The following is a 25630-nucleotide window of genomic DNA, read 5'->3' as shown; positions in this document are numbered from 1 at the left end:
TAACTTTAATAAGCAACAATTGACAAGCACAGGTGACCTAATCTCATTGATGGACTTCTCCCAAAACATCCTGCAGTATTTTTCCATTAGTTCACTCCTGCCTTTAAAAATTACCTGCCTTAGTTCAATGGGGTTGAGTTCAATTTCTCTCCCCTATTTCAATAGTCTCTCTCCTTTATTGTAACAGTCTTGAATGGAGCCTTCCTTGCTTGTTTAACTTATCTGGTGCAATTTTGTCTTTTACATTACTAGGATTATATCTATGGTAAAATAGAAGTGCAGAGGATGTGTGGGTATGTGTGTGTGTGTGTGTGTGTGTGTGTGTGTATCTGTCTAGACATAAGAAAATTTTTGTTAGCTAAAAAAGCTAAACAGGAACTGAAGTTCAATGTCGTTAAAGTGTTTGTCTTCAAACTTATCTCTTAATAGATTACAATGATTGTATTTTAGGAGAACCTGCTAAATTCAAACACTCAGCTATGTCATGGCAGTATAGTGTCAGTCCCAGAGACTTAGCAGCTAATAGATTTCTTTCTAAAGCACAGACCTCCCATCTAAGTCCAAGTCCCCACTGGCTACTGATTTATAGAGTAGCATTTGGCAAAAGACATGGTCTTAATCTTACCTGGGTCTCATTTTCCTGTTTATAAAAGAGAAAAAAGAGGTTCTGAGAAGAAGTACAAAATTCGAAATTGAAAAAAGAATAAAATATTTTCACCTAGAAAGATTTTCTCTCCTTTGGTATGCAAGACGGGCTTGCATTAGAGACAGAATAGCATGGCTGGTTAGAGCCACTCTCTAAAGTGGGCTGGCTGCCTGGTTATGCCTTTAAGTGTCTGTGTCTCCACTGTGTAATGAGAATGATTATAACAGCATTTATGTCATAGTTTTCTTGTGGAGATTAAAGGGATTAATACTAATAAAGAACTTGCACTTTTAATGTGCCTTGTACATAGTACTTTGAAGTCATCCTAGCTTTGTATGTTTGCTCTTATATCATTATTATTATTAAGTATTTTGATACACGTTAAGGAGGAACACAGTGGCCACCAGTCAATTTGATTTTGAACATGAAAGCAGAGTCTGTTATGATTTTCTTTTGGCAAAATTGTAGGATTTTCTTATAACCATGACAAGATGAGGGTCACATGCACTTCTGAGATCAAGAAATTACTACATTATATAGTTTGAAAGAAAAATTGTGTTAACAAAGTAGAAAAGAGGCTGGTGTAATTTTGAGTAAGTAGTGTCTCTGTCATAGTGTCCATTTCCAAGGTAATTAGGTGTTCTTCCTCAACATAGTTTGTTGTTGTTGTTGTTGTTTGTAGCATGTCTTTTATTAAATGACTGCATTATAATTTGAATAACAAATTTCCTATAGTTGAAATATTCTGGATAGTTTCCAATTTTTTATCATTATAATAAATGTGATAAACATAAATGTTATACATCCACAAGGGAAATAAAAATGCATGATGATAAAATATTAATCTTCAGCAGATTATTTTATAAATTCTGTTTTTTCCTTATACTTCTGGTGTTAATTTTTGAAAGAGGATTTTTTTGATACACATATTTATTTGAAGATCCAATGACATTTATTCATCCATAGATTTACATCTATGTACATTGAATAAAGATGTGTACTTTTTATGGTACACATTTTTATTCTGATACTTTGTAAAGATACTAAAGGTTAGATTCCTTTGTTTAGGAAAATTAAAATGTATGGCTTTCTAAAATTATCATTTTTAATAGATGTAATAATTGTCCCAATTTTGAAGTAGTGTAGTTAATACAATTTAGGAATTTTGTTTTAAAATAGACTAAACAAAATAAGGGATATATAAAGAGCACCATTAAGTATCGCCAAACAGCTGACTTACCCAAACAGATTTCATCTCCAAGCACAATTTGTATCCAATCAGCAAACAATTCAGAGGTCAAAGAAGATGATTTTTACCTGAATTACAAATTACAGTTAATTGCATAATCATATTAACGAAATATCTTATCCCATTATTGTTGTGTATTCATAATAGTTTTCTGAGATTTGAATGTGAAAGCAGGTCAAATACTTCATAAGGAAGGAAATAGAAAGAGGCCCATGATATTTTCACAAAGTCAAGGACTCCATGCATGACCGTGCCTGTGTCTCACTCTGCTCTTATTAAAACTCAACACCTACAATCATTATTTTTGCTTTGACATATAATATTGAATTTTCAATTTTAGTTGCTTAAAACATTGTCATCTCAACTGATCGTGTCTTTTATTTTATTTTTTCTAGAAGTATTGAAAGCTGTGAAATTATGTGAGTCTGGCCTTGAGAAGGAAAATTTTGGGGGCCACTGATACTTTAGCACTGAGTTTGATGAATTTTGCTCTATACTCAAATATTTCTGAAGGCAATAAAAACAGCAAAAGTTATGTAGTTGACTTTCTTTGTTAACTTAAGCTAATTTTAGGACTGGGTGTAGGGAAGACACATAAAAATCAATGAAGAAAATACAGTTTATAGAAATGGTTATAACTTGTATATCATTCCCCAAAAGAAGCAATCACAGGCAACTTCAGTAGTGGTTTAGAACACAGATTTAGGAATTATACAGACATTTTGCCCCCAAACTTAGTTCCATCACTATTACAAGGAACAGCCATTGTTCAGATGTGTAATGATATGTGAGAGATGCATTTTTAGATGTGGAACTGCAGAATCAGGATGATGATACATATAGAAATGTAATTGCTATTGCCCAATTACCCTCTAAAAGGACTGCATGCATCCGTCTACACTCCCAAGAGTAAATGAATGTGCTTGTTTCTTCATACACTCAATGATACTAGGTTGTATAAAAACATTATGACTTAGTTTAATGAGAGAAAAACATGAAGCCTCTAATGTTTACATTAAATTTCTTTATGAGTAACATTATTTTATTTTTAAAAGTCAGAATAAATCTAAGGAAACTTTCTTAGTGCTTCTGCATTTCAAACTAAAAGTTTTACATAATAAATATTTGAAGATATAAAGCACACAATGAACCATGCATAGAGTATTAGAAAAAGTATAGACATAATCCAAAATATCCTTTTAAAATAATATTTTAAAGTGGTTAATTGCATTCATGAAATTATTAAGTCAGTTAAACACTATCCAAGTTTTATATAAACATTCTAAATTTGCATAAATGCACACATTTATATTCTCCTTGAATGTCATACTTTACTGGAAAATCTGAGAATGGCCAATATTGGAACAATGCAGCTCTTCCCATGTATTTATGAAATACGTTGCCACTTAAATTATAAATTTGATTCTAGTGGCAATTCATTCATTTAGAGTATCTTTTCAAGAGATTTTGCATTAACTAAAAGAAACAGTATATAAAATCTTATTTTTGAGCAGTAATAGCTATATATGTAAAGTTTTATTCAAATAATTTTAATTTTAAAAACAATACACTTCCAGTCACGTTATTTGCCTTTACATGAGGCACTAATTATTGAGAAAATAACTAATATAAACTTATAGAAACATTTGTTTTTATGGTTCAGAAAATGAGAAATTTAAAAAGAAATTCCACTCTAAAAATACAACCCAGTTTATTTAGGAACACAGATAACTCAAGAGTTGATTTAAAGGAAAAGATGCTTGCACAGCCTTGCCTAATAAGCTTTTTTCCTCAAGTATATACTCAGCTAAAACCTTAGATTCCCAGGTTCTTGCAATTAGTAGTGAGGCGTATGACAATAGTTTCCCAAATGTGCTTAATAAATAGAGTTATACTTTTGAAAAACAAACACAGAATAAAAGTATTTTTAAAAGACTTCTGATCAGTTTCACTTGCAAGAAAAAAAGTGAGTCTTCTGAGTATTTTTCAAATACAATGCTCCTTACTCTTGGAATATTTGAACGCTCTTGACAGAACTATATTTTCCTTATTTGTTTGTTCTGCAGTACCTTCATGCAAAACTAGGTAAGGCATTAGAAAAGACCATGAATCTCTCAACTGCCTCATGCTGTTTTCTGTGAGCAATACTAGTGAAATGCATGAAATAAGAGATGATTCATTATTTTGAGTTCTGAAAATTAGTTGTGCATTTAATAGTTCTGTGAGATCCTATTCAGTGAGAATATTCAGGGCTTGTTTTGATAACAAAGTCAAATTTGATTCAGTTAGACTCCTGAAGGAAGTTGGGAATATAAAGACTAAGTCAACATCCTAATAGGAATTCCCAGTTATTCTGTATATGCACTGGTATTTTTGCATTCTAGAGACTCAAATATATTACTAACAGTTAAATAATACTGATATTTTTCTGCAAATATAATTACCTCTTTCTTTTACCACCATCTGCTTTTCTACTTTTCCATTCACATGGATATCACTCAGGAAAATTCTCCCATAAGGTATACAAATGTGGAACTAACCACCTCCCTTATCCTGAACTAACAAGAACAGGGTGTTTCTCTACCCAGTGTTGGCGAACATCTTGGAAAGGCTCAGATAGTAAATATTTTCGGTTTTGCAGCTCATACAGTTCCTGTGGCAAGGATTCAACTCTGCCAATACAGTCTGAAAGTAGCCTTATGTAAAAAAGTAGAAGTGGCTGTTTTTATATTTATTTACAAAAGGAGGCTGAAGGCCAGATTTGACCCATGGGTCTTAGTTTGCTGACTCCTACCTGTAACACAACATGCCTAAGAAGAAACTAATCCTAAAACTTCTTTTGAGAGAATTAGTAATTTTATTTATTTATTTAACTTTTATTTTAGAATCAGGGGGTACATGTGCAGGTTTGCTACATAAGTATATTGCCTGATACTGAGGTTTAGGGTTCTAATGATCCCATCATCCAAGTAGTGAACATAGTACCTGATAGGTAGTTATTTAACCCTTGCCCCTCTCCCTTCCTTCCCCCCTTTGAAATCCCCGGTGTCTATTGTTCCCATCTCTGTGTCCATGTGTACCCAATATTTAGCTCCTGCTTATAAGTGAGAACAGAACATGTGGTATTTGGCTTTCTGTTTCTGCGTTAATTCGCTTAGGATGAGGGCCTCCAGCTGCATCCATGTTGCTGCAAAGGGCGTGATTTCATTCATTTTTATGGCGGTGTAGTGAGAATTAGTAATTTTTAATTAAGGATGTAGAGTAAAATGATCTAGAAACTTATCTGTATTTTATTTGGCAGTTCAGTGACTTAAACTATGTGGAGAGGAGTTTTAGATTTGAAAGAAGCAATATGCAGAGGCCAGGCATGGTGGCTCATGCCTGTAATCCCAGCACTTTGGGAGGCCAAAGCAGGCAGATCACAATGTCAGGAGTTGGAGACTAGCCTGGCCAATATGGTGAAACCCCATCTCTACTAAAAATACAAAAATTAGTCGGGTGTGGTGGCACACACCTGTAGTCCCAGCTACTTGGGAGGCTGAGGCAGAAGAATCACTTGAACCATGCAGGTGGAGGTTGCAATGAGCCGAGATTGTGCCACTGCACTCCAGCCTGGGCTACAGAGTGAGACCCTGTCTCAAAAAAAAAAAAAAAAAAAAAAAAGAAGCAGTATGCTTGGTTGAACACTAACAACTGTAACCCTTCCTTTTGGCATCATTTAATAATTTTAGTAGGGCTGACAATGCTGGTCACTTAATCAACGTCCATTCCACTCTCTCTCCTCACAGACAAAACACATATTTATTTTGAGGGATGGCCATATAGCTAGCTAAAAACCTGGATGTCTCGCATTTCTTACTTAAATGTCAATAGCATGTGAAGTTCTTCTAACAAGTTGTGTGAGAGTGGAAGTCTACTCAGGTTGACTTCCAAAGCTGTTGTTTTTAAGGCAAAAAAAAAAAAAAAAGAGTCAGCTTTTGCTCTGAGCCCTTCTTCCTGCCTTCGTGGAATGCAGTTCTGATGCTTGACATTTCTCAGGCATATTGTAACCTTGAGGATAAAGCCACATGTTTGAGTTGGAGGAAACTGAAAACTGGGAGAAGACTGAGCTGTGGACTCCCTTGAGGAGGTGTAAGTATCATGGTGTGATTGAATATAGATTCTTGGTTAGGAGTAAAAGAAACCTTATTTGATTAAGCCACTGAAGCCAAGATTCTGATATATATAGCTCAACTCAATACTATCTTTAGATTTAAAATAGTGTCTCTATTTTATGTAAAAGGAACATGATCCAAAATTCAATTTTACACCAGAGTCTAATTTCATTAATTTCATGTTTCTCTTCCTGCTTCTATTTTAATAGTTATTTTTTCAAAGAGTTCTATTTCAGAAGATTTAGGTAGGAAATTAAGGAAATTTCAAAAACCCTTTCACTGTGCTAAGGTGCTCTTACTTTGCAGGTATGTTCAAACTAAATACTTCTGTCTGCAATATTCTCAGCAGTAGGCATCGCTGACCCTAAACTAGAGTATAAAAGAGTGGGAGGGTGAAACAGAAATTGAAAAAGCTCTTAAAAATCAATAAAATGTTAGGTTGTACAAGATATTGAAATACAAGACATTGCTCTTAAGAAAACAGCTAGATAGCTAGGTCAGAGTGCAGTAGGTCAAGTCCTTTTTATGAACTGAGCAGGGAGGTTGTGACCATGAAGGAGCTGCACAGCAGGGAAAGATTGCTGCAGAGCAGGTAACAGCCTGCCAAATAAAGATGGCTTCATGTCAGGAACCACACAATCTTCTAGGAGACCGGAGGTTTGCTAAAGGATTCTCTTAAGATTTTTTTTTTTTTTAAATTTTTGGGGCCTAGTGCAAATGCATTTCTTTCCCACAAGAAGCATGACTAATTCTCCTGATCTTTACAAATAAATAAATAAAGATTCCCTTAAGACCTTGGTCTTGTCCACACGTGACTTGAAACAATAGAGGTAGAAATGAACCTCACACAAAAAAAATATCCTTACTGATTCTCTTAACTCTACATTATAGTGCTTGGAAGTATTTCTGACAGTCAGAGATTTGAGAAATTTATTTGAGTACTTTGTTTTAAAATAATGAATACTTTTCAAGTATTAACTGTAGGGAATTTAAAAGGTAGATTATATACTAGACTATAGAGAATATACGTAACATTCAAACACTCTCCACTTCGTCTCAAAGAAATGGTGATAATTTTGAAATGCTGCTGCATGAGAAAGTGTCTGAATTTTTCTGTTCTGGAATCTTTCCTTTTTTTTTCTCACATTGAATTTATTCTCCATGGTATAGACTGTGATGGAATGCCAAATTATTTCTTCTGAAGCCTTATTAGTAAATATTAGTCTAATCAAATATTTAGTCAATACATAATCTTCCATTACTGAATTTTTATTTGTTCATTACAGAAGTGCTGGATATTTCCAAACCTGAACACACTCTCTGTAGATACTTCATGGGAATTAATATTATTGCACTATCACATGTATGTTCTTATCATGCTATGAACATGGCAATTAAAAGCCCTGTGACTACTACTACTAACTCAGTTGGAAAAGCAATTATCCACTTACTCTTCACCAAGGCACTTCTTAGGAATGCATTTCAGAACAATAATCAATAGAGATATTTATGTTGATATAGTATTGGTTATATTCATATCTGATATAATATGGGTTACAATGACACTACAAAGTTTAACTTTGGATATGCCATGGGTAGAAATTAAATAAACCTTGTAATTAAAACCAGATAAAAGTTCATGCTTTGTACCACAGCTGACTTGGATCTTGGCCACAATAACTAAAAGATGAAAGGATCTGGGTAATGCCTCAGAGGTAGTGGGAAACTAGAGCTACCCATTTGCCATTTAAGAATTTCTCAGATGATCCTGAGCCTTGAAAAGGAATGGTGTGGCTTGCCTGGGGCACATACCTTCAACACCTTACCATGTGCCACTCCCTCAGCCAGGGAGGTGACTCTAGTCCACTCTGAGTTATAAAGAATTTTTTCTCTTTCATGCACCACATTTTCAGCTTCTCCTAAAATCTAGAAATATCCTCAAACTAACATGTAAACCAACAGTGGTGTCTGTAGGCCTGGCTGTATCGCTCCAGAACACTGGGCTCAGCCAGTTAAACTCTGACAAGCAATCTTTATGTCCTGATTGTCCAAGCACAAATGGCTGACCATCAGCAATTAAACATAGCATCCAGCAATTCACATTCTAGCACATGTCGAATGAATCCTCCAGGAATTATCATAACCAATTTAACTCAACACTTCCAAGGAAGAGGATTAAGATGTGCACACCAGAGTAATTTCTTCTCGCTCATTCTTTTAGCTTGCTTGTGGCACAATTGGTCCTTAGAGCAAGAGTCACATCAGAGAAAGTATGCTTGGATGCATTTATTCCAGCAATGTCAGAAAACTCATCCTGGTTAGTAGCCCAAACTGTAGCTTCTAACGTGGGAGATCTTTTAAAAATACTTTAGCCCATTTCACTATGTGTTTGTATTGCAACCAGAACACATAAAAAATAATGGCATGCAGAATGGGTGCTGTGATGCATGCCTGTAGTCCCAGCTACTAGGAAGGCTGAAGAAGGACGATTGCCTGAGGCCAGCCTGGGTAACATAGCAACACCTTATCAAGAAAAGAAAAAAAAAAAAGATAATGACATGCAAAGAGGCAGAAAATAAAGAAAGTCCCATTTTAATCATGAGAATTCATCTGGGAAATAGTAGACTTTTTAACAGAATTTAATTATCTTATTTTGATTGTAGTGTTATTCAAATTACAACTTATCCTGTTCTAGATTATTGTTAGTGATCTGTAAATGTCTTCCAAATCATTTGATAAAAACCCTTTCAAACAGTGAGCAGTATTTCAGAACAGGCTGGATTTTTGAATCCACAAAATGACACTGTTATAAATGTCCAGGATTCTGCATAAACTCAACTTATTCTTCCTTACTCTTAGGAAAATTAGATAGTCTGTTTTCAAGTCACAGTCCATTTTCTGGTCTCTCATTTGGTGTGGATCAAGTCACTTAACCTTCTATGTGTTTGTTTCTTCATCTTTAAAATTAGGTTAATAATTTTGACCTTTTGCCTTGGCGTTTTACTCTGAAGTAAAGAAAAACATTAACACATGGAAATTATCCTGGGATCTGTAGATGAAAAGTGCAGAGATGGAAGGAGTTATTCTATTTAAAAGAAAAAATTAGACACACTTCAGTGAATTCACTTCACATGTGTGTTCTGCTTCAGTGAAGTTGAAAGAAAGTGGTTACTGGAATAGACAGATGTTTACATGCATGTTTGGACTGGTAAGCAATGATATTGAAAATATTACTATTCCTAACACATAGAGACTTACTGGCCTGATCAATTTGATTCTTCACTTATTTATTCACAGCTGAATTCTGCTTGCAATACACATTCAAAGCATTCTTGCTGGCAGGTAGGGGAATAAAGATTTTTTAGTTTGTGTTTTTAAAATGAGCTCAAGAAGAAAATTAAATTCCAAATACTTCATAAATATATTTTTACAAATATGTTTCTATAAATTTTAGTTTACCTCTTGCTGAGAGAAAATCAAATGCATTGTGAAAAGTGGAGAGGATATGTGAAGACCACCTTCCCTTTCTTTTCCTTGACCTCTGCAACTGTCCTTTATTGCAGTGTTTTTGATCTGGGTAGAGGTTATGGAAGGTAACTGCTCTCCAGAACTATGAAGCCTATCTGCTTTGTCGTTTCTCTTTAAGTCCCTTTAAAAAATCCAAGGACGTGAATTAGATGCTTGGACATGTCTTTTACTTTACATACCTCTATTTCCCTATTTCCCTCTAGGAAATATAAGAAATCCAGTTTTTTCCCCCTTCTGTGATTAATATGAATTTTGTGTAGTATTAATACCCAACAGCACAATTCAAAAAAATTTATCAAAGAAAACCCTGATAACAAATCACATTTTAATTCAAATTTTATAATTTTACTCTTATAGTGACATGAAATCTTGGATTTATGGAAATTATAGATGTTTGGATTAAACACATAAATTATTTAAGACAAGACAGACCATTTCTTACATAAAATTGACCATAGACAACTGACAACCTTAAATTCTTAGGCTCAAATCTAAAGTGTGGCAAGGTAGAAGTATGCCCAACATACTTCCTTTTTTTTAACTTCTCCTTTGCAAAAAAACTACACCTACCAGTCATACTGTCCAGATGAAAGCCACTCAGTCTGCTTTCAATAAGAACATGAATTAAATACTCTCAATGGAATCCCACTGCTGGTTGAGTCAAGCATTCTTTGCACATCCTGCTTCACAAAGTTCCACAAAATCTGACCATTCCTTATATTTTAACATGATTATAATTCATAAATACTGAGCATTTGCTATATATCAGGTGCTATGCAAACGATTTACTTTTCCAAACTTAAATAATAATCCCAAGAATTCCACAAGGTAGACACTGATAGTTTGCTAAGTTACAAATGTGTAACTAAATCTAGAGAAAATTGAGTAACTTTGCAAGAGGCTCAAGGTTAGTAAGTGACAGAAACAAAATATAAACTCGGATCTGCCTGATTTAGGATGGTTTTCTTAATACTTACACTGTCTTGTCTCCTGTCCAAATAACTCTGGAAATTGTTTTATTCTCCCTGTTGTTAGTTGCTGCTCTCTGTCTTCCTCACTTCCACTTCCAGAATACTTCAAGCTCTTAACTGCTCTAACCTGTTCACCAAGTTCCTACTGGTGAACAGGTGTGTGTTAGTCCACCTTGCATTGCTATAAAGAAATACCTGAGACTGGATAATTTATAAAGAAAAGAGGTTTAATTGGCTTACAGTTCTGCAGACTGCACAGGAAGTATGATGCTGGCATCTGCTTGGCTTCTGGGGCAGCCTCAGGAAACTTACAATCATTGTGGAAGACGAATGGGGAGCAGGCATGTCACATGGTGAGAGTGAGAGCAAGGCGGGGTGGAGGTGCTACACACTTTTATACAATCATGTCTCATGAGAACTCACTCACTATGATGAGGACAGCACCAAGTTGATGGTTCTAAGCCATTCATGAGGAACTGCCCCCATGATGCAATCACTTCACACCAGGCCGCAGCTCCACCACTGGGGATTATAATTCAACATAAGATTTGGGTTGACATAGATCCAAACCATATCAAGGTAAGCAAGTGATTATTGTTCTAGTAGTTTTTGAAAAAGTTTATAAATGACTATCTATAAATTATACCTCTGCATTTGATTACAGATGCTAAGCAGTTTAGGAATCTGAAGTTAGTAAGCTTTTCTTTTTAAAATATTGATACATCCAAGAAGAGAAGATAATAATTAAATATAGCATTGTTTTAGTTTTGTGCTTATTATATATTGTTGATTTTTATATTATATACATTGATTTTATTGATTTTAGCAGAAAATTTAGCTCTGATGGAGTTTTGTCATCTTGATGGTGAAAACAGTCTCATCATCCTTTTAAATGAGTCACTGCTAAAAAAAGTATCTGAATAGACACATGGCTCTAAATACACACACACACAAACACACACACACACACAAGCTGATCATGTCAAGTTATTTAAAGTCAGAAGACTTACCAATTGATCCCACGCTGGCAGAATTTTATCCGTTTGGGGAACTAACTGGGGCCTGATCATCACTGGTAAAAATATGTGCTATATAATGATAATTTCTTTGTCTTGTGAAAACACTACAATTCCTAGGAGAACTGGCTAACTCGTATTTATTGTCTGCATTGTAGGAATGATGTAGAACCAGAAAATAAGAAATACCTCTGTACAATTGTGTGTGTGTGTCTGTGTATGCATGTGGGTATCACCAAAAAATATTAAAATATTTTCCAAACAAAACTAAGCATGTGACTTAATATTAGTTCTGTTGGTCTTCATGCCCATTAAGATGTTCTTAATCAGTGGATCTCTGTTACAAAGGTGGTTCTGGATAGGGGTTAGCAAGATTAATATGTTGAAGGGAAATATAAAAATGAAGCTGTGTTCTTCCTAACATTATGAGGAAGCATACTTGAACCCTAATAAAATTCTAAAAGAATTTTCCTCTTTTCAGTTTCCCTAAATGTACTGCTATCTCTGACCCTCATCATCCTGGCATTTAAGTCACAATGTTGACAAAATCTAATCAGGAAATGGCAACCTATAAATTTTGTGCACCAGTGTAAAAGGGCTCCCTTTATCATAATATATACCCGGGGTCCCCAACCCTTGGGCCACAGGCAAGTACACACTTTTTTGGGGAGATTGCAAAAATAAAGGGAAAAGCCACAAACGCAGAAAAAGGAAGGGAAATTAAGATATGTAAGCTGAGTCTTCCACTTAGGTTATGGAAAATCACAACAAAAGATCACCTCCCATCACAGCAAGAACATGCTAGATGTTCTACAAAACCTAAATTTTGTAAAGACCATCAGAAAGCTGAGGTTGCAATGTAAACTAATGAAATGAAAGGCTAATGATGGACTAGTTGAGAAGAAATCCTTCCACAGGCAAGTCTGCACTCATCCACACAACCCACTCTTTTATGTGGTCTTTACTTAAAAGAGAGCTCATGAAGATTCTGAGCAGCACGGAGGCATGAAAAAGACCCTTTGTACTGCAAACGGGAGAAGTTTGCCTAAGTTTGAGGGTGAAACAGGAAAAACAAGGAAAACCCTCCCACATTCTGGATTCTGCATGAGTTTAAAGGCAAAGATCTTTTGTCACTTAAAGAGGGGCCAGCAAACACTCCCTTTACTTTCAGCCTAGCAGCAAGTACAGAGAAATGTTATCTACAATGGAGGGAGGTCAGGACTATTGAGAAAGCCCAACCCCAGGGCATAGGTATACAGAGACTAAGACTAAGGCTGAAACAAGAGAGCCAAAAGAAGTCTTCTTCTGATTTAGATTCTGCCTGAGAGTGAGGTAGGAGGTCATTAGCCACTGTGGGAGGGACAAGAATTCTATTTGTATTCCAGAACTTGTACAGAGAAGAAGACAAAGGTTTTCTCCTGCCTATACTCTTGATTATAGGTTGAACCATGAGGCAGAAGTCATCTGTTACTAAGTGAAGGGGTGGAAAACATGCACATGGTGTAAAGTCTGCAATGACTAGGAAGAAGTGTATGCTTCTGGGAAAAGAGCAGAAAAATTGAGAGTGATTTCCTCTGGGGTGTAAATGTGTATGAGCCTGCACCCAATATGACTAAATGCGAAGCAAAGAACTGGACTAAGTGAGGGCTACTGCCAATGAGCAGTTAACTAGAGCTTTTCTATGAGAGAGAATATCAAGTAAGGAGGAATATTCTAAGACAAAGCACCTGGCTAAGAAGCTGGAAAAGACAGGTGGAGTGATAAAGAAACGGATGCATTTTGCAAAGAGCAGCTGGCTAGAGTAGAGGAAAGGAACTCAGAGTTCTGCAAGGTCACCACTCAACATAATTAGAAAGCTGCTGAAGAGGTGGCAGGAAAGTTCAAGTGCATAAGTCTCATCCAGTCTTTACTGATCCATATGCCACAATTCTTCAGTATTATCACCAGAACACCCCAAAACTCTCAGCTGCTCTGCTCTGGCCAACCAGTATAGCCAGAGCGTGCTTGTGAAGGGAAGATAAAATGAACTTTTAGATCATGCAAAATTTCTTCAACATTAATTCAAGGGATTCAACATATTTTTTTTCCTAGTAAGAAAATAATCTATTTGAAGAGAAGAGCATCAAAAATTATTATGTGGCAGATTCAACAGAATTATATCACATCTTAATCAGCAACAGTTTAAAAAGCCAAGGCCTAGATCAGGGATCAGTCATCAAAGAACCCTTCAATATTAGTAAACCTAATTTATGGTGATTAAAAGAGAAGGACAGCTCTCTCCACATTTTTGTATTTTTAACTTAACTTCTACTGATTATAAATTATTTCTCTTGTAATTCAGCTCCATCATTCGGTGAACCTACATTCTAGCAAATTTGGAGTTTGGGTGGCAGGGGCTAATAGGAATGGAAAGAGGAGGAGGCAAACAATCTTGGGGCAACAGTGCTATGTGGAATTGTCTAGACTGTGGCATGTTGATTTTCTCTCTTTTGCTTTTTTCCTTTGATTACGTAAGAGCTATCTCATTTTAACTTCTAATAGTGATCATGCAAGCAAAAAGACAAAAAGGAGAAAAGATGTACCTTTTTAATGGAATAGTATTTATGATTACAAGTCAAACAAGGCATTTTTGTCAATATAAAGGCAATTTTAGCCAGGCACAATGGCTTACACCTATAATCCCAGCACTTTGAGAGGTCAAGGTGGGCAGATCACCTGAGGTCAGGAGTTTGAGACCAGACTGGCCCACATGGCGAAACCCTGTGTCTACTGAAAATACAAAAATTAACCGCGTGTGGTGGCGAGCACCTGTAATCCCAGCTACCTGGGAGACTGAGGCAGGAGAATTGCTTGAACACGGAGGCAGAGGTTGCAGTGACCTGAGATGGTGCCACTGCATTCCAGCCTGGGTGACAGAGCAAGCCTCCATTGCTGAGACCAGCTCGTTTGGAGAGACCCTAACCCAGCGGCGCTAGAGGAATTAAAGACACACACACAGAAATATAGAGGTGTGAAGTGGGAAATCAGGGGTCTCACAGCCTTCAGAGCTGACAGCCCCAAACAGAGATTTACCCACATATTTATTAACAGCAAACCAGTCATTAGCATTGTTTCTATAGATACTAAATTAACTAAAAGTATCCCTTAAGGGAAACGAAGGGATGGGCGACTTAATTGAAGCAGGAACATGCCCTTAAGACACAGATCGCTCATGCTAATTGTTTGTGGCTTAAGAATGCCTTTAAGTGGTTTTCCGCCCTGGGCAGGCCAGGTGTTCCTTGCCCTCATTCCTGTAAACCCACAACCTTCCAGCTTGGGCATTAGGGCCATTATGGACAGGCTATAGTGCTGCAGAGATTTTATTTATGGCCAGTCTTGGGGCCAGTTTATGGCCAGATTTGGGGGGGCTTGCTCCCAACCTCCATCTCAAAAATAATTAATTAATTAATTAATTTAAAAAAATTAAGGGAATTTTGGCTTACACAACTTCTCCTTTACCATAAATACTGTTATATTCACACCATTCACTATCAGTAATAAATGTTTTGTGATGAATATTGGCATTGTAAAACCAAAAACTCAAAAACCCTCATCCAAAAACTTTATGGGCAACTGAAAACCCCTCCCATACAGGGAACTGCATAGAGTACCAAGACGCAGCTGTCTGCCGCTGGTAGACAAGAGCACTGAGAAAGATATAGCTCTACTCCTGTGTCCAAGTCACAGGTGCACAGAGCCTGTTTACGCGTGAAAACATACACATTGAAACAAAACTTCTCACAAACACATACTCTAGGACTTTTAGCAAGTACTACACAATAGTAATGTACTTCTGAGATAGAAGAAGAATACTGATAGAAAGTACTTCTGTGATGCACGCACACAGGGCCAGCTGAAGTATTAGTGTACAGAACTAATGATAAGGTAGTGTCTATATGCAAATCAGGTACTTGAAGGCTGTGGACACTGATCTTAAATAAAGCAACAAAGACCAAATGCAGCTCAACTAGAGATTGAGTTTGCCCAACACTCGTACTTGAGGGCTCACAGAAAAAGAAGCATGTCTGTTTCTGGGTATAAATATTATATGCATTAATCTATACTGTTCATCTACAAACAATGTTCAGTATTTAATTAAAAAATTATTTGGCACATATAAGTCAAGAACATATTGCTCATCATCAAGAGGTATAATAGTCAATACAACTAGATTCAGAAATGGGGTGGGGGGCTAGGGGAGGGATAGCATTAGGGGAAATACCTAATGTAGGTGATGGGTTGATGGGTGCAGCAAACCACCATGGCATGTGCATATCTGTGTAACAAAACTACACATTCTGCACATGTACCCCAGAACTTAAAGTATAAATAAATGAATTAATAAAAACAAATAGCCTACATGTTAGAATTATCAGAAACTTTAACAAATAATAATATGTTAAAGGATTTAGTGGAAAAAGTAATGACATACAATAAAAATGAAAAATTTTTAAAGTACTATAAAAAAGAATAAATAAAAATGCTAGAGACTAAAAACATGGTATCAAAGATAAAGAATTTTTCTGATAGTCTTATCTGCTGATTAGATATAAGAGAGGAAATAATCAATGAACTTGAATCCATGCTTATAACCTAACTAAATAAAAACACACACAAAAAAACAGTGTCAAATAACTGTAATGGAGCACTTGTGATATTTAGCACAGTATAAAATCATTTAGCGTATACACTATTGGAGTGCAAGAAGGATAAGAGAGCATGAGGTAGAAAAAAATTGAAAAGATACTATTTGAGGATTTACCAAAATTAATAAAAGATACAAAACTACAGATTCCAGAAGCTCAGAGTATCCCTAAAAGGACAGATATAATGAAAAACATGCCAAGGTACACCATAGTCAAACTTATAAAAAATAAAGAGAAAATCTTTAATCCAACCAAGGGGATAAAAAAGAAACTTTACATACAAGAAAGCAATAATAAGAAGATAGCAGACGTTTTAGAAAAAGCATGCAACTAAATGATGTTTTTAAAGTGCTTCAATTAAAAAAGAAGCTAGAAATACATATCCAAAAAATGTTTCCTAAAAAGTAGGTAAGATGAAGAAGTCATACAAAAATGTATAAATAAAACAAGACAGAGTAAATATGTTAGGAAATACAAAAGTTCTTTTAAAAGTATTCTTAACATATGATTTTTGAATGCATCAAGTAAAATAATAAGAAATAAAGAGTTTACCATGTATACTGAAATGAAGTATATGACACCAAAGCATGTCATATTGAAGAGTATTAGTTGAAAATATACATTAATATTATTTTAAATGGATCATATTATAGAATTTTAACATAAACTGTAATAAATTTATGATGCGGCCGGGCACGGTGGCTCACACCTGTAATCCCAGCACTTTGGGAGGCTGAGGTGGGCGGATCACGAGGTCAGGAGATCGAGACCATCCTGGCTAACAAGATGAAACCCCGTCTCTACTAAAAATACAAAAATTAGCCAGGTGTGGTGGCAGGTGCCTGTAGTCCCAGCTACTCGGGAGGCTGAGACAGGAGAATGGCATGAACCCGAGAGGTGGAGCTTGCAGTGAGCCGAGATTGCACCACTGTACTCCAGCTTGGGCAACAGAGCGAGACCCCATCTCAAAAAATAATAATAATAATAATTTTATGTTGCATATTTTAATGTCTAGTGCAACTATGAAAGTGACATAGGTAGACGTAACTAAATAATCAATAGAAAAGATAAAACAGAATTCTACAAATGTTAGATCTACTAAAAAGCATATAGAAAAAAAGAGAAAAGAGAGAAAAGAGCAGATTCACCAAGTATACGGATGGTATTTTAAGTATACAGATGGTATACACAAATACAAACATTGAAATAATTACATTAAAGGTAAATAAATACCTAAATTAAAAGGAAAAAAATCCTGAATGAATAAAAACACAAGATCCAAATAAATGGCTTTTAAAATAAATACATTTTAAAGACACAATCTGTTTTAAATTAAATGAATAAAAAATGATATACCATACCAACACTAAGTAATAGAAAAGAGATATGACAGTACTAATATCAGACAAAGTAGACTTCAAAGGAAAGAGTATTTTGAGATGAAAAGTGGGATATTTCATAGTTATAAAAAGTTAACTAAATAACAAGATATAGCAATTCTAAATCCCTGAATATGCATGCATCTGATAAGAAAGTTCTCAAAAACACTTAGTAAAGATTGACGGAAACAAAGGGAACTATGGACCAATCACAAAATGTAAGTGCAGAATTTTATATTTTTTCACTAGTAATTGATAAAACAAGTAGGCAAAAATTTCCGTAAGGTAATACATGATTTAAGCAAAACTGTTAACCGCTTGACATAATGATATTTATAGAACTTGAAATGCAGCAAATAGAATAAATATTTTCTGCTTTCAAGTGCACATGGTATATTTGCCAAGATAGACCATAGGCTGAGTCATTATAAACGTTTCTACAACTATCTTAAAAGCATTTATGAAACTGTCCAAGACCTGACATCGTGCAGAATATGTTCTCTGACCAAAATTGTATTAAAATAGAAATTAGTAACAATAAGATATCCAGAAAATGTGTGAATATTTAGATGTTATTGAAAGCATACTACTAAATAATATCTGGTTCCTTTAAAATATTAATAAAATTAATAATCACTAGGAAGACTGGTGAATAATATAGAATACACAAATTGCCAATATCAGGTTTAAATGAGGTAACATTGCATTAGATGCTTCCAATATCAAAAGAACAAAAAGAAAATTTTTGGAACAATGTTTCGACAATTAAAAAAGCTAATTTAAATAAAATGTAAAACAACCTTGAAAGAAACAAATTACCAAAACTCACTCAGAAAAGAATAAAAAATCTATTTTGTCTTATATATCTTGCATAAACTGAATTCATGATTTAACAAGTTCCGACAACAACCAGAAAAAATACTCCAGGAAAACATGGCTTCAGTGGTGACTCCAGTATTTTAGGAATATGTAATATTAATTGTATGCACAGTCTTTTAGAAAATAGAGGATAAAACATTCTCTAACTCATTTTATTAGGCCATTATTACCATGGTAGTTGTTATAGACCATAAGTTTATGTTCCCTCAAACCCCAATATAATAGTATTAGGAAGTAAGTAGACTCTTTGGGAGGTGATTGGACATGAGGGCGTAGCCTTCGTGAGTGGGATTAGTGCCCTTACAAATAAGACAAGAGAGCTTGCCTCTTCTCTCTGGCCTAGGCCATGTGAGGATATAACAAAAAGATGTCCATCTGCAAACCAGGAAGAATTTCATAACTAGACACTGGATCTGTCTGCAGGCACCTTGATCTTGAACTTCCCAGCTTTCAGAACTGTTAGAAATAAATGTTTGTTAGCTAAGCCACTCAGTCTATGGTATTCTATTATAGCAAACTGAATTGACTAAAACCACACTAGAATGACACAACAACTTTGAAAGATAATACAGACCAATATCACACATGAACATAGATGCAAAGTTCATAATGAATGTTAGCAAATCAAATTCATCAATATTTCAAAATGTTAATATAAAAACCAAGCAATATTTATCCTATGAATGTGAAGTTTAACACATTAAAATTCATAGAAGTTATTCACTACATAAAGGGAAATTAATAATGTGATCCTTTTAATAGATGCAAAAATGTATTTAATAGTATAACACACTTGTATCATAATTATGTTGCTTAGTTTTCTTTACTATATGGCCATCTACCTTTATCATTAAAGGATAAGAATGCAAGGTATTGTTCTAATCTTACCTATGTTACCTCTCTGTTTATTACCTAGACTGTAAGGTAATAAAGCAGATTCACTCTTTACCACCCACTTTGCACAATACCATATTTGTTTTCCCATTATTATGTGTAAATGTGTAAAGTAGCATTTTTTTCTGAAATATGTATGCCATGTGCTGTCTGTTCTCAATAAGAGCTGATTCATTACACACCCTCAAAGAACATTTTTCTTCCAAATGGATTATATTCTCTTTAAATGGAGGAAGGTTACTGACAATCATTATATGTGCCATGGCTGAAGTAAATGAGTTCTTGTCAGAACAAGGGGAGAAAAATAGAAATTTGGGCTAAGCCAAAACATAAGGCTGGCAAAATTTGGCCTCTGGATTCTTAGAAGTCTTCCCCATCTGTCCAGTGATTGATAGTCCTCTTTTCATCATACAAAGACACTTTTGGAAGGGTCTTTTATAAGAGATACAATCACTTTGGTGTAACGTTTTCCGTAAGTATTGGATTTGCAATTAGTATTTTGTTGATGTTTAATAGCAAGACATTGAAATATTCTATAATAATTGTCCATTTTTTCCTCCATGCAGTGGGTATCCATTTTCACTTTGTGTGTTTTAATGCTCCATCATCATTATGAAGAAACCTTTTTTATTCCTGGTAAAATATCTTTGCTCTGAGATCTAATCTGTCTTACAGTGATATGGCCCCCCTACCTTTCTTTTGACAAGTGTTGACATAATATATGTTCTTACATTCTTTTCTTTTAACTCAGTTTGTCCTCCTTTTTAAAAAAGCTTGTTTGTGTAGTCAACAGAGTTGACCTCACACTTTTATCCAAATGAATACTCTCTGTCTTTTAATTTTGGTGTTTAGACCATTTACATTTAATATATTATTATTATGTTTAGGTTTTATTTATCTTGTTATTTATTTTATAATTGTCCAGTCTACCTTACCTTCTTACTTTTTTTTTTTTTTTTTTGCATTTTCTTGCACTGAGTACATTTAATGATTTTCTTTTATCTCCTTTGTTGTCCTCCTGGCTAAAACACTTTATCATTTTAATGGCTGCTGTAGAGTTTATAGTATATTTTTCTTTAACTTACAGACCAGTTTCAACTGCTATTACATCCTGATAATATTTGATTGGATACAAGATATTAATTTTTCTCATTTCTGTTGGCTGTTTTTTTTTGTATTGCAATACATATCCCAGTGTTTGGTACTATGATTCAGCTAGTTATGTGGAGTCAGTTTTATACTTTTATTTCCTGCTTTTATGATTTGTTAAAGCAACTCCAAAGTAGTGCTGAATCTATGACTAATTATACTCTACTGATGCATGACTTTTCTGAATTATCTATTCAATATCCTGTCATTTTTTCCAGTTTTGTTAGTGAAAACAGCCACTATTCCTGGCTTTATATGAATGCTAGACGCTGTTTTTCTTAAACTTTTTCAGATGATTTTTTTTTCCTAAACTGGAACAGTTTCCTCACAGTGATGCATTGTTCAGTACACTGAAAACTTGCGGCAGATCTCTGGGTGTTTTTTTCTCTACTTAAACTTGAGCACTCAGCACTGACTAAACCAAATTTGTGGCTAGATGTCTTTAAACAAAATCTCTTCTTCCAGTTTTCTGTGTTCTTTAAAGACATTTTAACTTTGCAAACTTCCTAAACACAATTAATCTTTTAACTATTCCTGTATATTTCCAAAGCACATTGTGTGCACCCTTATTAAGAAACTCAACACTATCTTACAGAAGTGTAAGCACTTGTCTGTCTTCCTTGAAGGGAAAAAAAAATTGATTTGTTGATTTGTACATTTTTACACTTCATAGTAAGAATAATAAGGATTAACATAGTAGCAATTAACAATATTTGTTGTTAGATAAACAATACAGAATTCTCAATCATTTCTGTAACTCAAAAATAAAAGTATAGTCCTGGAATCTAGAAGGCTAATAAAAGAAACAGAGGTACCCCAAATTTTCAAACAGGATTCCAAAAATGAACCAAGTGTCAATTGTTGTGAGTAAATGAATCAATTTCCTTCTCTTTATTATACAAGTTTTGTGTGCTGGTAATACCTAATATTAAATAAATATAATATGGAGTATTTATATTCAGTACTAACAGAGTGTTAAAAAAACCCTCTCCTTTTTTTCCAAAATAGCAATTTTCTCTCTCTGACACAGTTGAACTATAGTTTATGTGTGTTCTTAAATCATTTAGGACAATTTCCAAAAGGTCTTTATTTGTAAGACAAGGCTTCACTCTAAGAAATAGGCTTTCAAGTACATAGGGTCCGAGGAAGGGAGTAGCAGGGTACGTAGCAATAAGGATTTTATAAGCCTTTCTTCCTGTCTTCTGACCAAGGCTATCCACTCTTTAATGCTCAGATCATCTGTTGTTTATAATTTCCAGAGAACTATTGATCTTTTTTTTCTGATAACATATAGAGCATAATTATATTTCTTGAAATTTTCTATTTTTAGAAGGATTTGAAGTATTTGTCAAAAATTGAATTCAGGTTGAGTCCACTGTTCTCCCTGTAGCTGTTTCTAATTCCGTGAGGTTCTTGTTCTTTGTGCTCAGAATATTCTCTCTTTGAAAGACCGATCTGCCTTCTTCTTCAAATCCTTAGCTTAGATGTAGTTATCTCACCACTGTCTACCATGAGCATGTTTCATTTAAAGAATGAAGCTAATGAAAGGTTTTGGCCCTTGCTCTGAGAGTGAGTAACAGTCGGCTACAGTATTATTACGTCACATGATAACTATGTAGTTTTCTCCATACCTGGGAAACATCTCTTATACTTGATATGGGAAGTGAAAATAATTTCAACAGATACAGATTTTAGACTGCTTAAAATCACTTTGTATGAGTTAAGAGGATAATCTTTAAATACACTTCCAATTCAGGATTAAGCCCCAAACTTCAAGAGGTTCATTTGATTTTGGCTGTTTCTCAGTTCATTCAATATCATTAGCTGTGCTTAGTGGCAGATTCTTAAGAAGAGGTCTTACTTGCATGTAAGTCAATTGTTTTAGAGAAAATATTAATTAAAATAAGTGGTGAGTGAATTTAAATCAAGCAGGGCCATGCCTCTATTCTGAGTTTAAATCCCTGACTCATTTTTTTCTGTCTTCCTGGATACAATATAGAAATATGTATTTGATAAATATCTCCATCCAGAAAAATGAATTCAAAATCACATTTAGAGCTTTGAACCAAATGTTTCACAGTAACAGATGCTCTTTCCTGAAACAAGCTTATTTCACCCAGTGTATTTAATAGCATCACTTTTACAAGTGAGGGGCAGGTGGGTGGAAGAACATGCATCTCATAACCTGCCTCCCTTCATACTCATTCATATATTGCATGTTTTTCCCATTTGTGTTTTTATAAGCACACAGATTATTATAGTTGCATAGCCAGGGTGATACCAGCAAGGCCTGGGGCCCAGCTTTGCAGTGACTGTGACAAGCTTGGAAAAATAACCTGGTTGACAACACATTTATCTGCTAAATGTGTCTTGGAGCAGAGAATAGCAACAATGGAGAAGATACTTTTACTCTTTCTGTCCAGAAAGTCACCTCTGCGCTTAGGATAAAGAATAATAAGGAGCCTTGTGGATGGAAAAGAATATATTATTTATTTATAGTACCTTTTTGGTTTTTCTTCTTTTTCAAGAGACTGAAAGAATTAAAGCAACGGGAATTTGCTCGAAATGTAGCTTCTAAGTCATGGAAAGATGAGAAAAAACAAGAAAAAGCACTTAAACGACTTCATCAGCTGGCTGAGTTAAGGCAGCAATCTGAATGGTAAGAATTAAAGGTGTCTGGGATGCTTCAAAACTCTCCTCAACCTATGGGGAAATTTTAAAGGCAAATCTACTGTAACAATGTAAACAAATAATAACTAACTAATAGATATGTCTGAAGGGCAAATATAGTTAAACATACATACATTAATTACTTTTGGCCTTTGATATTTTTCTTTCCTAATATTGTTAATTTAATGTACTCTATAATGAAATGATCCCAGAATGATTCAAATACATTAGCATTTATTCTATCCAGTTGACTAAATGGATTAATATCACTTCTTAATATATTTTTTAAATTTTGTAATAATAATTTTAAAAACCATAATTAACAATATATCTTAGGGGGTGGGGAATAAGTCTTCTGAACATTTCTGTGTACACACCTGTGTCTAGTACAAATAACACGATCATATAGTCTGGCTGACAAACAAGATGTAATTAATGCAGTTAAATTTACCACACAGTGCCATTTAAATTGATAATTATAATATAACAAGTTTTATACTAATACATTCTTGTAGCTGAAAAATAGCAGTTTTACCAAAGCTTGGAACCACTGGATGTTTCAAAGTTGTTACTTGGAATGCAATTAAATTTGTGGATTGTGATTTGTGTTCATATGAATCATAATGTAAAACACTAATGTAGCTAATTAATGTGTTTGACAGCAACCTAGTGAATTGTGAAACTTATGCCTCTGTGCCAGAATTTAAACGCCTATTGCTTAAATGGAAAGTAATATATAATAAACAGGAGTGAGTGGCTCAATTAGTTACCACAAAATATTAGACTTAAAAGGTAATTTTAAGGAAACATTTATTTTTGTAGGACCAATTATGAGTAAAAATACAATTAATATTCAGCTTGCATGTATTTATTTATTTATAACTTTTAGAATAATCTAATTAATTTATGAAAATACATAAAAGATAATCATATTAAAAAGAAATGAGAAATTTCATATGAAGACAAAATAAAGGTACAACATGTAGCCAGAAGTAAGGTTAATACAAAAATGCATGCTCTGGGGTCTTACACAACTCCAGAAGCAACACATCCATTTGGTACAGAGCTTTCTACAGCCAACACAATGAGGGACTTACAATATGTTGTTCAAACATACTGTTAATGAGAACTCAGTCCTTGCCAAAATAGGGTTTAGAAGGAAAAGTTCTATTGTTGTTAGGGTAGCATCCAGGAAAAAATCTAGGGAAAGTGTCAATTCCTGTGATTAATAATGAGATGCAGTAAGTCAGATCATAACAAATGGTACAAGTTCTAACATAGATATACATCTTTAGACAGGTCCCTTAAGGCCACAACAGTAAATCTAAATAGTCTTAACAAATATAATTTTGGTTGTTTGTTATTATGAAAGTTGTCACACTTCTTTTTTTTTTTTTTTTTTTTTTTTTTTTGAGACGGAGTCTCGCTCTGTCGCCCAGGCTGGAGTGCAGTGGCGCGATCTCGGCTCACTGCAAGCTCCGCCTCCCGGGTTCACGCCATTCTCCTGCCTCAGCCTCCCGCGTAGCTGGGACTACAGGCGCCCGCCACCACGCCCGGCTAATTTTTTGTATTTTTTAGTAGAGACGGGGTTTCACTGTGTTAGCCAGGATGGTCTCGATCTCCTGACCTCGTGATCCGCCCGCCTTGGCCTCCCAAAGTGCTGGGATTACAGGCGTGAGCCACCGCGCCCGGCCGAAAGTTGTCACACTTCTACATTTCTACTTACCCATTGTATATTTTCCTCTGGAGTAAATAACAAAGAATCAGAGGTGCCTTGCTGATGGCAGTGGTCATGGTGATGGTGATGATGATAATGATGGTGACAATGATAATGATGTTGATGATGATAATGATGGTGATGATGATGGTTTGTTTAGAAGTTCTAAGTTTGCTAGAGCTACCCATTAAGTTTCTTCCAAATAAAAAGGTCCACTCTATTAAGTTTCACCTGTCCCTCTGGAAGCCTTATTCACTAAACAAACACAAACCTAACCACTCCTTTTGGTGATTTGATAAAATAGGCAAACTCTCTAGGTCACAATGTGCCCATATTGTTATGGAAAAGACAAGTGTTCAGCTTTCTAGATATAGAGCCTGAAACTAGGAAAATAATTTTTTTTTATCGTCTACTGCCCATCACCTGCCTCTTAGCCAATTGCTCTCTCTGCTTAAACAGCCTCATGGCTGAAGGAAAGTCACTTAACAGAATTATTAAATACTTTATTTTGGTAGGTGAATTGACAAGTGAAAGTTAAAAATAAAATAAAAAGAAAAAATCACTGGCATTACCCTTCTCCTGGACAATCTTTTCTTTGTCCTTTTTCCTCATAATGAGGGCTTCTGAATAGGATGATCCAGGTAACACAATTCTTCTGTGACCCTTTGGGAGAAGAGAGGTGAATTTACTGGT

The 25630-nt window shown here is 34.9% G+C and overlaps 1 protein-coding gene across 1 annotated transcript in view; it reads left to right on the top strand.

The window, feature by feature from the left end:
• Positions 1 to 25630, top strand: part of ZNF804B (zinc finger protein 804B) — a 142007-nt gene that overhangs the window by 103976 nt on the left and 12401 nt on the right. The window contains exon 4 of the mRNA XM_063708069.1: positions 23079 to 23209. Coding sequence (XP_063564139.1) covers positions 23079 to 23209 — 131 coding nt within the window. The remainder of the gene's footprint in view (positions 1 to 23078; positions 23210 to 25630) is intronic.

Source organism: Gorilla gorilla, chromosome 6 (assembly GCF_029281585.2).
Source record: "Gorilla gorilla gorilla isolate KB3781 chromosome 6, NHGRI_mGorGor1-v2.1_pri, whole genome shotgun sequence".
Taxonomy (NCBI): domain Eukaryota; kingdom Metazoa; phylum Chordata; class Mammalia; order Primates; family Hominidae; genus Gorilla; species Gorilla gorilla.
This window is presented reverse-complemented; position numbering and strand designations above follow the sequence as displayed.